Source organism: Paroedura picta, chromosome 6, assembly GCF_049243985.1.
Source record: "Paroedura picta isolate Pp20150507F chromosome 6, Ppicta_v3.0, whole genome shotgun sequence".
NCBI lineage: Eukaryota > Metazoa > Chordata > Lepidosauria > Squamata > Gekkonidae > Paroedura > Paroedura picta.
Genome location: NC_135374.1, coordinates 78,467,450 through 78,485,051, shown reverse-complemented (window position 1 = coordinate 78,485,051; position 17,602 = coordinate 78,467,450). Strand labels below are relative to the sequence as shown.

The 17,602-nt window shown below is 44.0% G+C and overlaps 1 protein-coding gene across 4 annotated transcripts in view; it reads left to right on the top strand.

The window, feature by feature from the left end:
- Nucleotides 1–17,602, top strand: part of FRMPD4 (FERM and PDZ domain containing 4) — a 373,615-nt gene that overhangs the window by 101,614 nt on the left and 254,399 nt on the right. The window contains exon 1 of one of the 4 annotated variants that reach the window (XM_077343240.1): nt 3,740–4,040. The exons of 2 other annotated variants lie outside the window; for them this stretch is intronic. In XM_077343240.1, the coding sequence (XP_077199355.1) occupies nt 4,000–4,040 (41 nt within the window). In that variant the 5' untranslated portion in view covers nt 3,740–3,999. Of the gene's footprint in view, nt 1–3,739; nt 4,041–4,155; nt 4,175–17,602 lie in introns of those variants that run through there. One more of the 4 variants, XM_077343242.1, reaches the window with a different exon arrangement.

Below are 17,602 nucleotides of genomic sequence, written 5' to 3'. Positions count from 1 at the left end.
AGGCAGTCATGCTTTCTCGTTGCTTTAAAGAATATAATGGAACCAGCCTCAAATTGAGTGTTTGTACAACCTGTTCCTCGTCGTACTATTGCCTATCTATATACTAATAAGGATCTGCCAGCTCCGATGAGGACATAACGTTAAGATACCTACAGAGGTTGCACAGGCCTGCTTCAGGCCGTCAGTAAAGCTATACAGTCAGAAGACGAGCATAAAAATGAGAGCTGGGACTAAACTTCCTCTCACCTTCCCTTGAAGAAAACAACATTATATCTGCCTTCTTCTGTTTCCAATGCTCTCATATGAGTTCTAAACATGTTTACTTGAAGTAGAGTACTCCAAGATGAGGCAGAATATTGTCTGTTATGATGGTGTGATGGTAGAGTAATGGCTAATTAACCTTTAAGGGATTTAAGAACAACAACAGCCCTTCCATGAAGACTGTTCTGTATTGCCCTATAAATCTGTACTGCACTGCTGACTGGAAACAACAGGAGGGAGAGACATGGGCATGATGCAGGACAAACAGGGAACAAGACTGGCAACAATCAATACTGTTCTGGTGGAGGATAAATCAAATGGAGGCCGGAAGAGAAGAATTTCCATAGCAGCCCTCCTAAGCTTATCAGACGGCTCTGGCAACAATATCATACCAATTGTTGGAACCTTCTTCCATATGGATTTTTCACAAATCTCAGCCTTTCAGTCTTTAAAGTAGGGATGCCTTCACTCTACCAGTGAACCTTCTCATCCTTGACTGGTTGAGCCAGCATTTCACTTTGCTGGTGCAGAATAAAGGCTTGCTCTTTACCTCTTCTGTGTATTTTCAGCACCTGCATTTTTAAGCAGAGAAGTGCAAGTTCAAGTACCTTCATGTAGAAGGACTTGAAGAAACATGTCAGGGGGTATATTTTAGCCTGCCCACGGAGACTTACGGATCCAGATGGATTCTTTAATGCTCTGCGGGATTCAGTGCCTCTTGGTGACTCATTGGTGAAGATGGCGGAAAACTGGCATTGCCATCTATCTTCCTCCATTGACCAAATAGCTCCTCAACATCCCCTCCACCCTCGCCTGAAACTAGCTGTTAGGGTTCTCACCAGGTAACCTTGGAGAACCTGTATGTAGCCTGTCCTGATGCAGCTGCATTGGTTGCCGCCTGTGTACAGGATCATGTTCAAGGTGACCTTTATGGCCTTATATGATCTGGGCTCAGGGTACCTGAGGGACAGTTTAACCCCTTATGCCCTGCACAGAGTGCTGTGCTCTGCAATTGCTGATAGATTGGAGGTAGCTGGTCCTTGTGAGATTTGCCTGGCCTCAACCAGAGCCACGGCCTTTTTGGCCCTGGTCCCCACCTGGTGGAATGAGCTCCTAGAACAGTTGCAAAATGGAGCCCTTCCGCCATGTCCTTGGTTGAGACTGGGCAGATGGTGGAGGAAGATCTGCCCCTCCTCCAGCATCCCCAGCAAGGGGTGTATACCATTACACTGGAGTCATACTGGCAATCTCGGTGTGGGATAGGAGTGTGGATGACTGATATGAGAAGGTTGGAAGGTTTTTAGGGTATTTTTAAATTCTTATTTTATTTATATGCTGTTAGCTTTTGAACTCTGGTGCTAGAGAAGACTCTTGCGAGTCCCTTGGCCTGCAAGGCGAACAAACCAGTCAGTGCTAGAGGAGATCAGCCCTGACTGCTCCTTAGAAGGCCAGATCCTGAAGATGAAACTCAAATACTTTGGCCACCTCATGAGAAGGAAGGACTCCCCGGAGAAGAGCCTAATGCTGGGAGCGATAGAGAGCAAAAGGAGGAGGAGACGACAGGGAATGAGGTGGCTGGATGGAATCACTGAAGCAGTTGGTACAAATGGACTTTGAGGACTTTGAAGAATGGTAGAGGACAGGAAGGCCTGGAGGATCATTGTTCATGGGGTCACGATGGGTCAGACACGACTTCACACCTAACAACAACAACAAGCTACCATGAGCCGGCTGGCCAGGAAAGGCAGCCTAAAATGTGAGAAACAAGCAAACAAACAAATATGGGTCACTCTTGGTCATCAGAGCTTTCTTCATTCACAGAAATGGGATGTACTATAAAGAATGACAAGAATGCCCCTTGGAAGCCATGGAAGAAGCTGGAAGACCATTGAAAATAATAGGAGGCACAAAAACCAATTGAGCCCACAATGACAGGATGCAGAGTGAAATTACATCCCTGGGAATACCATGGAGGATCTGGGTCTGGAATGACAGGCACAGAGTACAATGATGCTCCTTGGAAGTACCACTAACTAAATCATATTGTTCCTCCCGGCCCCTCCTCAACTTTTTGCTGTTTCGCTTTTGTTTGCCACCTCTTCGCCCTTCTCACTCTCCACATGTGCTGCTGGAAATGGTGGAAGAGAGCAACATGCTTTACACGCAACTCTCTTCCACCTCAATCCAGGCAGCCAATCCTCTTTCTCCATTTTTTAAAGGACCTGTGATGCCCACTGTTTTAAAAAATCCATAGTTCTCTGTTAAAATGCCTATGCATATAATCATAGATGCATAGTGCTTTTTGAACGCCATCCCTTTTGGAATCATGGGTCTTTTGATACTTTAATATTATTCCTGATTTTGGGGGGGGGGGTGGACTTTAGAGAGACATGCTTTGTGTTACAACTTTGGAAAATAATACTTTTATTTCTGGTGTCCGCCTATGTCCGCCTATTCATTGTTCGCCTTAAAAAAAAGAAAAGAAATCCCCGTCCCTAGAAGAAGGGAGGAGGAGGTGGGTGCAAGGGTGGGACATTGGAGGGGGAGGTAGCGCTTCTTCGCCCTCATACATTTCTTTTGCTGCTGGTCTACTGGCTGTTCGCTGGGTGATAGCGCTTTTTAGGTTAGTGAATCCACTTTTGGGGATTCACCAACTCGCACTTTAAAATGGCAGATATAGCGAGCCGTTTGCTGGTCAGGTTGGTGATGTCATGTGGAGTGGCCGGAATATAGCGTCTTCAGAGGGTATGATGCTAAATTTATGGCGTGCAGAATTGCCCTAAGAGTCCATCTAATCCTGCATTCATTTTCTAACAGTAGCTTGACAATTCTGGGATGCCATGAGATTCCTCCAATTCTCTTCCAGAGAAAGATCCACAATGTGCTATCGCTTCCTGTAGATCAGTAGATCTCAACCTGGGGGTCAGGACCCCTTTGGAGGTCGAATGACCACTGCCACTGTTGCCACTCCTCCTGCAGACGCCCCTGCTTGACTGCCAGCTCCCGACCCACCACAACATGAGGAACTGTATTAAAGGGTCGCGGCATTAGGAAGGTTGAGAACTACTGCTGTAGATCCAAACATGACAATTTGAGCTGGGCTCACTGGTGCCTCTTTGGGCTTTGTTTTTGAAAGCAAAGGGGGGCTTGTTCCAAGAAGTGAACGATCTATACATAGAAAACAGCGCGCCTTTGAGCACGTGCAAAGTATCCCCCAGTCAGGAACTTCTGCAACAGCTGTTAAGCGTGACCTCGCGGCGGCGACGGCAGCAGCATTTGGAAAGGCGCAGCCGGGGCAGTCCTCTGGCTCCTAGGCGAGGTGGATGAGTGGGCCCTGCCTGCAAGGAAGCTGCCCGTGCCACTCAGGCTTCTACGCAGCCGCGGGGCCGCCGGCTCCCTTCTCTTGCCCGCCGCCTCAGCGGCTTCGCCAGACCGGCTGGGGGCGCGTGCGCGTTGGAGAAGAGCACGCGCCTTCGCTCGCTTGCTCGGCCGCGCGGGGTGGCGGTGGTGGTGGTGGTGCTGCTGCTGCTGCTCCTGCTCCGCGATGCTGCACGCCCAGCTCCCGGCCGGAGGGGGGTAGCAGGCTCTGCCTCGAGCTCCCCGCTCCGTGAGGACCGCTGTGGCTGGAAGAGAGCCACCATGCCTAGCCTGCTTCTTGCGTGGAGCGGCCGATGCCTCTGGAGTGAGTGAGCGAGCGAGCGCGGGAGCGAGAAGGGCAGCGCTCCGCCGGCTGCATGGATGGATGTGTTTAGCTTTGTCAAGATTGCGAAGCTCTCCGGGTAAGCGCGGCTTCTCCTCTTTTTGGGGGTCTCTCTCTCTCTCTGGGTGTCTCGAATTGCTGCTGCCTCCTCCGCTGTTTGGGCGCCGCATCGGCTTCTGGCGCTCTGCCGTTGGCTCGTGGAGCGAGCGCGAGGTGAGTGGGTGCCGCCTTCAACTTCCTCACCCCTCCAGCAAAGGTCCTGCGGTCCTCGCCCCGAGGACCCCCGCCGGGACACCTGCTTCGCACACGCGCCCTAAACGTGCCTCTCCCCCGCAGGGGCCGCGCGCCGTGCTGAGGGCCCCCGATGGGGAAACGGGGCTTCGGCTCCCTCTTCAGTGGGGCAGCAGCGCTGTCGTAAGCGGGGTCGGCGGGCGGGGGGAGTTGTGGTTGGGATCAGCCTGCCTGCCTGCGCCCCCTCCCCTAGTTTTTCCTTTGGAAGGGGGAGGCCCCTGAGCTGGAGGATGCTTTTGAAAGTCCTGCTGGGGTAAAGCGAGGCACAAGACAGCGCTGTGAAGCCACCACAGTTACTGGGGGGGGGGGTGTTAATTCTAATGGGCACACAAGTTGGAAGGAGAAGCTGTAGGGGTGTACATTTTCTCAGACCTTTTCAAAAACACACATGCACATGTTTAATTGAAGCCCAACATGAATATCCCAACTTGGATTTTAAAATATGTCACTCCTCCTTATCTTTGCTTTGCACTCTTCTGTACCTTTGAAATCCAAAATAGATCAGATTGCACAATGAGTATTTTTAGGGAAGATGTGAAATCTTGCTCCGATGGATGCTCAGTACTTCCCTGCTGGCTGCCAGGCAGTTCTGTGTTCATCTTTGCATAGCATAGCTTGTACAATATGTACATTTCCTGTGTGTGACCTTATATATCTGACTGAGATGAGATACTTCCTGGGATTTTTTTTCATTAAAAGATATCTATCTTCATTTCCTGTCAGTACCCAACGAGTGCATATCTCTCACTCTCAACATAAAAAGGCCTTAGGCTGCCTCGGGTATACAAATGTGTAAAGAGGCTGAGGCTCTTGACAGCTCCTCTTTGTGGTTAAAAATGACACTTGTGTGAAGGTGCTGTGAGGAAACAACTACATGTGTTCTCACAGATGTGGTATAGAAGTGCTGCAGTTGCAGGTTTGGTTAGTTTGGTGTGGTTAGTTTGAGAATTTACCTTATACTGTATATAGGTGTCAAAGTGTATTGAATTCTGTGAATGCTCTGGTTGACGCACCGTAGTTAACCACTGGCCTTTCCCCCACATCAGAAGTATTGACAGAAATGGAATATACTCTGGGGAGGGATGCTTGTTGCAGAAATTGACTGGGTTTCAGGGTCTTACAGGTGGCATACCTGTCTAAATGACAAATGGGTTATAGCACATAGTATCCTAAAGTTGGAAAATGCCGCAGGTGTGAAAACTATGGACTGTCAAGTGATGCTTGTGCTTCACTGTTAAGTTCTTTTTCTTGGTTGCTTTCTGCATCTTCCCAGTATTCCTAGAAGTATAACTAAACAAGTTCACAACAGGAGTTTTGTGTGGTAGGTTGCTCAGAAGGTTTTAAGAGGGACCTCTCTTGTGATGGTTGATAGCTCCTTGTGAGGGGCTTACTACTTCCTGGCTTGGCTTACATATCTGCCTCATGTGGTCGGGGAAACATGAGCTCTGATAACTGGTCTTGTGGGAACTGATTATAGCTATCTTCAGCTTTGACATTCTTAAGTGATTATAATTGCGACAACTGTGTGCATAGTGGAATGCTTGAAGTCACTGTAAGTCATGCCTGTGCTAGTTAGCCTTAAAGAGACTTACATCACTAATAATAATCTCAAAAACTATGAAGAGAAGGATGCAAGAGAGGAAGGATGTATCCAGTTTTTCTTACTTAATTCTGTAGACTTTTTCAGCCATTCGTTCAAGCACAGTCATTAAAACAGTATTAATCTGAGAGCAATTTAAGAAGAGGAGCTGGCCATTGGTTAACTATACTGAAAATAAAATGAGACATTTAGAGAAGGAGGAAAGAGCAGAAGATCAAGAAAGAAGAAAAATGGGGGTAATAATGAGGGATGGTAGCAGTAGCAGAGTCTGAGGCAAGCAGGCAGAAGTAGCAGTAGAAAATAAATAAAGAAGGAAGCAAATATGAAAAGATGGGACAAAAAGTCAACAGGAAATGGGGACTTGAGGCTCTCACCTCAGTCTTAGTCTCATTTTCTGCACATTTTCTCCTCCACAGCATTGAGCTTGCTTTTTTTTAATGGAGCACAATCCTGAGCAGATTTACCCAGAGAGAATCTCCCATGAAAGTGTTCATCCTTACTATGGATTAAGGTTTGTTCATGGATGTAAAAGCAGTCCCTTGCTGTGCAAATTGCTTATACTATAGATTCATTATTTTTCACATGTTACTTACACATTTCTGTTTGTGAAGGATCTTTATGTATCTACATCCACATGTTTTTCAATAAAGGAAAGCTGATTAATGCTTACTGTTGTTTGTACTGGAAACTCATGTTTTGATCACACCACTTCAGGAGGCATCTGAAGCTTGCTTGTTAAAATGTTGGCATCTAAAACATTGCATCAGCCACCAAAGGCAGTGTTGTGGATCCAACCATTCTCCAAGTCACCTTTCTTTAGCCTAAGGATACTTCCTGTGCCTTTATGTTGGGGGAAGGCTTCAAAGCTGAGCCAAAAAGAAAGGTGGGATATAAATATTTTAATAAATAAATACATTTTGCTTGGTGGATTGGTAGACTATGGATTGGATCCATCCTACTGTATTTTATACATGTAAACAATGTACATCAAGAGTGGAGTTCCAGTAAATGGGCCTTGTGCTTCTGTTTTCTGTTTTGGAATAAAAACAAATGGGCTTATTTTTTATGTTCAAACAGAACAGATTTTTACTAAACTGTCGTTGGTGACCTGCATTACAAGTCTGTCCCTTTACAGGTCTATTCCTTGTGTATAACACCCAAGCAATGTATTTGATCAATAAATCAATTGATCCAAGTAGAACATCTTCTAAGTAATCTTCTTTACTGAATCTGTCTCTGGATAGCAGTCTTGAAGAAAGCTGATCTGTAATTCTGCCCCAAATAGTTTTTCTACCATTTTAAATACACAATATATAAAACAGGCAGGAAATTACATAGGGAGGACTGGTGACGAGTGCAATGTTTTTTTTTTTTTGTCTTTTGTATAGCACCTCTGGGCATTTTCCATTAAAAAGTTTTAAGTAAGCAAAAATAATGAATGTTTTCTCCCATGGGCATAACTTTAAAAGGGAACATATTTTGGTTTTTTTCCTTTGTTATGTAATGAACTGAATGGATTTTTTAAAAAAGGAACACAACAGTTTCTGAGTGAGCATTTTGGCTGTGGGTGGACTTATAACTTGTTACTTTCAAAAATGTGTTACATTTTAATTTAAACTGCTGGTGGATGAGATCACAAGGGACACTTGTAGTTGAAAAAGAGCTCTGATGACCCATAAATGAGAATTCAGTAATCTCTTAAGGGGTGAGGTCAAGATAAGCTGGCATGTGACCCTCCAGCACAGGGGTGGGTCTGGCTGAAGCCATTTAATTGTCTGGAAAGTTCCAAACCACCCCACAGAGCTATCAGCCTACAAACTAGTCCACATGTCCAATCATATTGTGGTAGTCATTAATTACATATAAATGGCCTGACATAAAACAAGTTTGCAAAACTTACCTGCTTGTTCATCTTGGCAACATTCTTACTGCAGAGATATGCGTCAATACACACATACACACACACGCACACACTAGGGTATCTAGCACCAGAATAGCATCACCTTGTAAACAGAAGCTGTATTAATTGTTATGTAAGGCCATTGCACATGTCACCTGACTGTTTCAGAATCATAGAATGATCAGTTATTAAAGTTCTATATTTTAAAAAGTGGAATCTTGTGCAGTTAACGAAATCTAAGCCATTCAGCCATTTGATGACCTTACACTGGACTGACTGTTGATAAGATGGTGCCATAAGAAAAGCATTATTGTTTCTAATGTTACTGCTCTAGATGAATTATTGTGCTATAGTCCCAAAGTTTACTGATTGAGTTGTGGGTGGAAACCTCATACCCTGTTTTTCAATACCCTGTATTTTATTTAGTATTTTTATAATTTTTTTGAGAAGGTGGCTTTGAACCTATAGAATAAACATCATGGGTATATCCTGCCAATGATCATCATGTCTTGCTTTTGGAAGAATGCTGACGATACAGGCCATTTCAAAGGCCCCAGATTAATCACATTTCTTCTAATCCTTATAGTTGTACTTCTGAGATGTTCTTGGAATGCATCCCGGAAGAACTGTGTTGATGAGCCTCTTTGAATTTTCGTATGTCATTGCCATTCATCAGTAGAGGGAAACAGGCCTGATCTGTTGCTGAAAGGAGACACACTTGAACCAGCAACGGCCCTGGCTAACACTTGGACAGGAGACCATAAAGAAGTCCAGTGTTACTATGCAGAGGCAGTCTGATCAGTCCAAAGCCACTCAGGTGGTCTCTTGCCTTAAAAACCCCATGGGGTTGTCATGTCAGCCACAACTTGAGGGCATTTTCCACCACCAAAGGGGGCAGGGAGAGGGTTGTTTGGGTGTTGATGGATTTTGTTCAGTGTAGAACAGTACTAAGAAAGAGTTTGGTTCAATTTTGAATCAATTTGTTCTGCACTTATCTCTGTTGTATTGACTGCCAAGATTGTAGTGCTGAGGTTGCTTTTCATTCCCTGTAACACAGAGGCATTTTGAAGGTTGGTTTCCTTCTTGTATGCCTTTTTGGGTTGTGATAGAAGTCCAGTCAACTGTAATTTAATCCCCAGTCAGAGATTATAAGTGGATTTTAGATTTAGATCTCCTCAGGCCAGTGGGGAAACAATTGATGCTCTACTCCATTCTGAGTGTTCTGCTCAAATAGGGATTACTGTACCTCGGAATCTAGTATCTGAGTGATAAATGAATCTACTGCATGGACACATATGCTAATATTACTTCTGGCAAAAGATCTGTTCTTTTTTTTTGTTATAGTTCGTTGCTGTTTATCACAATGACTGCTTTGGAAATGGAGTTTCTTCTGGGTAAATTTGCTTAGGAACTGGGGCAGTGGCTTCTTAAGCAATTTTATCTTGGCTCTCTAAGACCGTTTATGCACTGGAGGTTTCATGCCAGGCTGCAGGCTGGAGTTTTAGTCCTGGCAGGTTGCCCTACCCCTTCCTGCACCCACACGGGGGAGCATTTGGCCTGGTGCACCTCATCCGCCCCTGATTTGTGCTCCTGCACCGGAGCTGTGGGAGTGAAGTTCCCAGTGCATAAACGGCCTAACAGTCCTGGAGTAACAGAGAATTTCTGCTTCCAAGAAGTGTCATAGATCCATTTTAATGACCATAGCCTTAAAATGTCATCTCCAGAAACCTTCTAACAGTTTGTGTTTATCTGGGATATGGTTAGGAGAATTGTGGGTTGTAGAAATAAAATACATTCAGATAGCACTCTAAAAATAGAAATTGGTGAACCATCAGGTACTTTATATAAATCAATTATCTTTAAATAAAGAACAGAAGGACCTATGTCTGAGAAAGCTCAGTGGAATTTTTAGTAGGTTTTTCCCCCCTTTAAAAGCTAGGCTTTCCTTCTCAGTGAGGACATATTGTGAACTGGGAATTATAAAAGCAGTATGCTGTGGGTCACATGATGATGCTGTTCAAGAAGGAAGCATAAGACTGTGATTGGGGAGAAGATGCAACTGCAAAATGAACTCAGCGTGATCAAGCTTCCTCACTCGCATACCAGGCAAATTTCTGATCAGATTGTCTTGATCCTTAAAAAAACAAAAACAAAACCTTGAGCATGGTACTGTGCTGCTACTTGTGCTAAGTTGTGCCTTGGTCAGAAGTAACGAACATGATGAAATCTTCTTAGTTACTGGAGAAGAGGGAGGTATCCCTGCTGGTGAGCCTTCTGAACCATCATTGTAAGAAGAATCAGAATCACACAGACCTGGAGGAGACTACAAGGGGCAATCCAGTTCAGGGAAGAAAAGAGTAGCTGTTTTTTATTACCCTGCTTTTTACTAATCAAAGGAGTTCTGTGTGATTAATGGGGATGGGAGAGCTCTGAAAGAACTGTTTTGCAAGAACAGCTCTTAAAGAGAACTGTGACTAGCCTTGGTCACCCAGCTCGCTACATTTGGAGGAGTGGGGAATCACGCTCAGTTCTCCTGATTAGAGTCTTCTGATCTTAACCACTACATCACGCTGACAACCTCCATCAATTGTAGGATATGCTCAGTAATTGTATCAAGGTTTTGCAATAACCTCCGGAAGGATTCTGTCGGAGAACATCTTTACCAGTATCCAGGAGAGGTTAGAAGACCCATCTTTTCATGTGCCACTGAATAAGTTTGCTTCAGGCTGCTTTTTAATATTTTGCTTTATTCTGCTTTATTGGTTTTTATGGTTTAAAATGTTTCTATCTGCATTAAGTGTGGGGGAGAAAAGCTAAAATTTTAATACATTTAGCAAGCAAGACATGCAGTCCCACAGTCTTCACAGAACCTCCCCCACAAAGGACAGAACCTTAGGAAGATAAAAGAAATCACATACTGCCAGTATGGAGGCAGTCCTATTCTTCCCAAGTACCCAGTTGCTGGAGTCACAGCATGCAACTGGATTTTAAGTAAACAAAGCAATTAAACATTAGAAAATAATTCCAGCAATATACTAAATAACAACAGATTCACATTATCCAAAGAGATGATCCCAGGTTGAAATTGTAGGTTGGAACTGCATTGTATATATACTTCATTTCAAAATACTTGATGCTGTGATAATTTTTGTTTAGCATAATCTATCTAAATAGTAGTTTTCACTCTTGTGTTGAGGTTCTTCTGTCTGAAACACCTAATAAGTGAGACTATTGATGTTCTTTCTTGATTAGAACAGGGACCTTCCCGGAGAGTTTAAAGGAGGCAGTATAGAATCATAGAGTTGGAAGGGATCTCCAGGGTCACCTAGTCCAACCCCCTGCACAGTGAAGGAACTCACAACTAGTAGTTAGTCGACTTTTGAAAAAAAAACAAAAAAAACTAGACTGGACCCTACTGACCCTGCCAACTACTGCCCAGTTTTGTACCTGCTGTTTCTCAGTAAGGTGTTTGGGGCAGCAGTCGCTGGACAGCTACAGAGCTACATGGAAGAACCATTGGCTCTTGATCCATTCCAATCTGGCTTCCAACCTGGTGAAGTGGATATGGCTTTGGTTGCCCTCAATGATGATATTCAGAGAAAACTGGATCTAGGTGGTTCAGCACTGCTGTTTTGCTTAGATGTGAAGGCAACATTTGACACAGTCCATCACGGGCTATTAGCTTGTGGCCTAGTCGATTTATTTATTCTTCCACTTCCTTTGCCTTTTCTCCTTTGCTACTACTTCTCCTTCCTGACAACCATCCTATCTTTATCTTCTCCCTATCTTCAATTTTCTGCTCTAGCTTACCCTGGGGACACTCTCCCCTGGAAAACTATGGCCCAGTTGCATGGTGCTGGTGACCAGTGTGGGCCCAATTGCATACTAGTGCTTATTCATAGCAAAAAAATTTGAAGGGCACCTATTTTTCTCCACACAATCTATTCTTTCCCTCCAATTGGCAACCTCCATATCCTCAACCCTCTGCTTCCTTTGCTCCTTGCCTCCAGCCACCTTTTATATGCTCCTCCACCTTCAACTATATTTATTATATATTTTCTGGCCAACCTTTCTCCATAATGGGGACTCAAAGCATATTCATTCTTCTCTCCCCCGTTTTATCCTCAAAACAACAATTTGAACAGAGACAGACTTGGGGTGAAAAAAACATTGGAAAGGGCCCCTTCCCCACCCTGGCCCAACCATCAAAAGAGGAAGGGAGAGAAGAAGAGGGAGTCCCCAAAGATGGTAGGAGAAAGGAAGAGGCAGCCCACCTAAGTAGTTGATTAGCTTCTGCTTTCTTTACTGCTTGGATGATGTTTCCCTCATCATTTCTGAGCACTTCCCTCACCTTTTGAGGTTTGACCAGGGACACCCTTTGCTTTGCCTCTTGGCTGGGCAGTGCCCTCTGCTTCGCTTTACCTTATATGCTGCACATATATGTATGTATTTTATTCATATTTATATACCGCCCTCGTTGAAGGCTCAGAGCTTTAACTTTAAGTATATATGAAACCATAGATATAATAACATTAATATTGTTAATCGATGAACCGGGTGACAGTTTAACAGTATATCATAACATATAAACAGTGGTAACTCGAACAGGTCCAGGAGTAGGTTTCTGGGGGGGCAGGGGCCCTGCAGATGTTGGTTGGTTGGCCTGGCCTCAGCCAAATGCCTGGAGGAAGAGCTCCCTTTTGCAGGCCCTGCGGAACTGTTTTAGTCCCATCAGGGCCCTGATCTCCTCTGGGAACTCGTTCCACCAGGTGGGGGCCAGAACAGAGAATGCTCTGGCCCTGGTCAAGGCCAGGCGAACTTCTTTTGGGCCAGGGACCAGTAGCCGGTTGGTGGCGGCGGAGCGTAAAGCTCTTTTGGAGGCTTAGGCAGGGAGGCGGTCCCTCAGGTACACTGGGCCCTGACCACTTATGGCCTTGAAGGTAATTACCAGAACCTTTAACCTGATCGGGAATTCAACCATTGTAATTGATGTAGTATGGGCCAGATGTGGGATCTCCATGGTGTCGCTGTGAGGATCCTGGCCGCTGCATTTTAGACCAGCGGTAGTTTCTGGGTCAAGGCTAAGGGCAGGCCTGCGTAGAGCAAGTTACAGAAATCGAGCCTGGAGGTGACCGTCATGTGGATCACTGTGGCTAGGTGTTCTGGGGCCAAGTAGGGAGCTAGTAGCTTGGCTTGGCAGAGATGGAAGAATGCCAGCTGTGCTACCTTTGTGATCTGGGCATCCAGGATCACACCCAGGTTCCTGGCAGAGTGAGCCATAGTAAGCTCTACGCCACCCAGGGTGGGCAGGCACACTTCCTCACATGGGCCCTTCTTACCCAGCCCACAGGACCTCCATCTTTGAAGGATTGAGCTTCAGGCTATCTGCTTGAGCCATCTCGTCACTGCTTCCAGATAGCTGGCTAATGTTTCTGGGGGAGAGTCAGGGTGGCCATTCATCAGGAGGAAGAGCTGGGTGTCATCTGCATACTGATGGCAACCCAGCCCAAACTTCCATACCAGTTGTGCGAGAGGGCGCATGAAAATGTTGAATAGAATAGGAGAGAGGACTGCTCCCTGTGGGACTCCACAAGTAAGTTGTCGGCTGTCCAATGTTCTCTCTCCTATTGCAACCCTCTGTCCACGATCCCAAAGGAAGGAGATCAGCCATTTAAGGGCTGTCCATCATATTCCGGCATTGATGAGGCGGCGAGCTAGAAGCTCATGATCGACTGTGTCGAACGCTGCTGAGAGGTCTAGTAATATCAATAGTGCCGACCCGCCTCGGTCCAACTCGTCCGTCAGGGTGGCTAGCGCTGTCTCTACCCCATGGCCAGGCTGGAAACCTGACTGGGATGGGTCTAGGACCGAAGCTTCTTCCAGGTATTCCATCCTAGGTGCCTCTGTCTACTTTACCTTCAGTGTGTGGCTTGGCCGGGCATCACCATCTGCTCATCTCGCATGGGGGTTAGCTAGGCCAAATGTCAGCATTTCCCTCACCTCATGTGGGCTGAGCGAGGTGCTATCACTTCACCCATCTCACTTCTCATGTGGGGCTCTGGTGAGCTGTGTCAACATTTCTGTCTTCAGGCTGGCTGGGAACTACCTCTGTTGCCTTATGTGGGGCTTGGGTGGGTTGAGTTCAGCAAACGGCTGGCTGCCCCAGATGTGGGTGGGAGGCCATCATCCTTGTAGGCATCAAGGTCATTGTTGGCCCTCCCTGACTTTGACCGCATGGAAGGGTCTGTGCCAGGTTGCCTTCTCATGTTTGAGCTGGGGCAAGTTGCCCCGCCTCTTCCTGCTCCTTGTAGCTCATCCGCCCCGGATCTGTGTTCCTGTACAGCAGCCGTTGTGGCAAGATTCTGCCTTGCTGCAGGGCGGTAGTAGCCTTTGTTTTTTGTTTTCTGAATGTGATATTGCATGCCAATGCAATGCTATGTTTTTTAAAGAAAAGAATGCCCCATGTGGCTCTGCCATGCTGTGCAGCATGGTGGAGCAGCCTGGGGCACTTTTTTGTCCCTTCTGAGACACCACACCCAGACGAGGGTGGGGAGGAGCCAGGACAGCCTGACTCTTCCTTTCTGGATGGCCCTGGCCTGACATAGGCCCTGCTGCTGCCCAGGGTAAAAAAAGGAATTTGTGTCATGGGGTAAATGAGGGCCTGAGTCATGCCAAGCTTGGGATGTCCCTGGGCAGGTGCCAACAGCATGACAAGCAGAGAGTTGGTGCAAATTCCTGGTGTGAAAAAGATCCCTGTGAGGCAAGTTAGGCTGAATATGTGCAAGCGGCCCAGGATCAGTCAGTGAATTTCCAAGGCAGAATGAGGGTTCAAGGTCTTAGTCCAAAACTCAGTCTAACCACTGCACCATAGTGGCTTTTATGGGATGGTTGAACTTGAATTTTAGGCAGCATCCAGACACAAGTCATGCAGTATCAAGTTGCCCAATGGTTCTTGCTAAGCATGAGGCCTTCCTCAAAGGCCAAAATGCTGGAAAGGGCCTTTTCCTCATTTTACTGAATGAAACCAACCCTATTGTGGTTACCTAACAATAGCCATTAAGGGCATCTGTTGCTAAGGTGTTCCTTTTATCATTTGGGGTATTTTCAAATAATTGCAATTAAAAAACATTTTTTTACAAGCTTGAAACATCTTGTGCATTGTGTAGAAGGTTGGACGAGATGACCCTGGAGGTACCTTCCAACTCTATTATCCTATGATTTTTCAGGTTTGTAGAGACATCTGTTTTGCTAATTCATAAATCCAGTCCCCAGATTTAAATATTCTCAAATTTGACCAACTTGCTAGTAGAATATATATGTTTGTCAAAATGTGACAGTTTGGTAGAGGTTCTGGCTTTTAGATCTTGTAGTATACTTCCAGTTTTATGTCATCTAGAACATTTTTTTCCTGGACACTTTGTTTAAAGTGTTTAAATCTTGTTTAAATCTTGTGTAGATTTTTTAGGAAGTGAGAATCTTCTGTTTATGCCTAACCTTCAAAGCTACACCCTTCCATTTCCCATTTCTCAGCTGTTAATGTCTAATTAAATAATTTGTATGCATTTCACAACTTGGACCCTACATTTTGACAAACCATTTTCTAAACAAGTTGACATTTCTTAGAGAAATATGCAGAGCAAACAAACAAACCCCACAATACCTTTTGAAATATGTTTTGACAGGAGTGGCTGTTCCCCCTCCTCAAAATGGATAATAACATGAATAATGAGACAGAGTAGCTAGTATATTATGCAGAGAAGGAGTTGATGATATTGACATGATGAGTCTATACCCTTAAACATTTCTTCATTATCTAAAGATTTACAAGAGAAACGGTGGGAAGATCTATAAGCAGGTGGAGTTTTTCCTGTTAAGTATGGGGATGTACAGGTTTCTCTTCTGGAAGAGATCAGGAGAAATCACCAAGTGTTGACTCCTAGATAATTTTGATGTTTCCAGAACAGGCTGGGATAAAAGTTATAAGAAAGATAAGAAAGCTTCTCAGGTAAGGTGAAAATATGTTGTAGTAAAAATATCAGTACAATAGCAAAGTAGAAACATCTCAGAAAGAAATGCATTTGCCAATCTTTATCATAATTGATGATGGCTAAGAGAAAAGTAAAAGTTTGTAGAGAAACAAAAGACTGTAGAGAATGAGGTACAGGAAGTTGTAGTAGATCTGTGTATCATATTTCTTGTGGGCTAGGAGTATAAATTCTATTATCTCCCCCAAGCCTTCAAGGAATTATTCTTTTTAGTCTTGTTTGAAATTATGAGGAACTTTCTGCAAATGAGACTCCAGAGACGGTTTTGAATATATTAAAGCAATTTTTCCCAAGGAAACTATAGATAAAAAATTCAGTATCAGATACCCCGTATGAAACTTTAATTGCAATTTTTATGAACAAATCAAAGAGAGACTAAGGAGATATGAGTCATCAGTAACAGGAAATGTTTTTTTCTGGATTGACTTTGAATTTTGTGTAGCATTTCTTCTTGTAAAGATATTCTTTTTTATTCTGTTCTTTAATAACCCCTTTCAAATTCCCTCACAATGTGTTAACAGAATTATATGCTCATTTTTTTAAAAAATCTGCATTGAAAAAACCTTTGCAGTGAAGATAATGAAACATCTATATTTCTGTGCTTTTTTGTGTGAGTGTGCATACTAGAGTGTTGTGTGAGCTAATTGCCTGCAGGTGCTCATTTTGCTGTTTGAGTGAAGGTGATTTGTTATATTCAACAGCAACTGAATCTTGGACTTCATAATAGAACTACATCTGTTCACTAGCTGTAGTTCCTATTAGCTATGCATGTTCAGGTTTCCTTCATACTGACATTTACAGTGGCTGTATGGCCAGTGCTTCTGCTTTAACCTTACTAAGTAGCATTAGGCTATTTTCTGCAATGTGGAGTTAATGACATTCACCTTCCTCATAGGGCTATTGTAAAGCCTGCATTGATAATATATATGAAGTGCTTGAATAATACCTAGAAAGGCTGATAATGCCTAGAAAGGCCTTTTCAGGTATCCCACAAAGCTTGCTAGGTACATAGTTTAAAGGTGCTATTCAAATGCCAAGTATTGTTGTTGTCCTTTACTTGGGTCATCCTATAGTATTATTTATTATCGATTCACCATATGGCAGAGTTACACATAGGAAGCATATGATAATATCTAGTGGAACCACTGTATCAGAGTTTTAAATTTGGGCAAGGCATAGCTAGGCAGGTAGAGTGGGGTGTTTATCCGTGAAGAGCAGTGTGTGTGAGATCTCCATGCCATTCTGTTATGTTCTTCGAACTCTTTCTTTCCCCTATGGTATATAGTTAGTGTACCTTTCATGTGTTGTCAAATAATCCACTCTGGCCTACTTGAATCCTGAAGGAAAAAAAAGATTTCGTGCAGTATCACTTTGTCATTTTTCTTTTTTAAAGAAGAGAGTTTTGTAGTAGTAAAATGTACATTTCCCCCTACATCTGCTAAAGAAGATTTTGGGGAAGAACCTCACAGAGCTTGCGTAATCATTCTGAAAAGGGCATAGCTTGAAATATCTTTCTGTTGCAACAGATTCATTTTAACATGCTAACTAATTGAAAATTCTTCAGTATGCATGTATTCTGATTGATGCTTTGAAGGGAAGAGAAGCAATGCTATTTTTTTTGAACAATTCAAGGCCATTATTAATATAATACATGTCATGACTATATATGTCTGATACCACAGAAGACAACATTAATAGCACTCTTTAATGATGATAACCTTGGAGGCTTCTAAGGAACCTTGGCTGTATATATTAATATAATACTTTGTAATATCAAAAGAATGTTTTCCCCATTTGTGCGACTA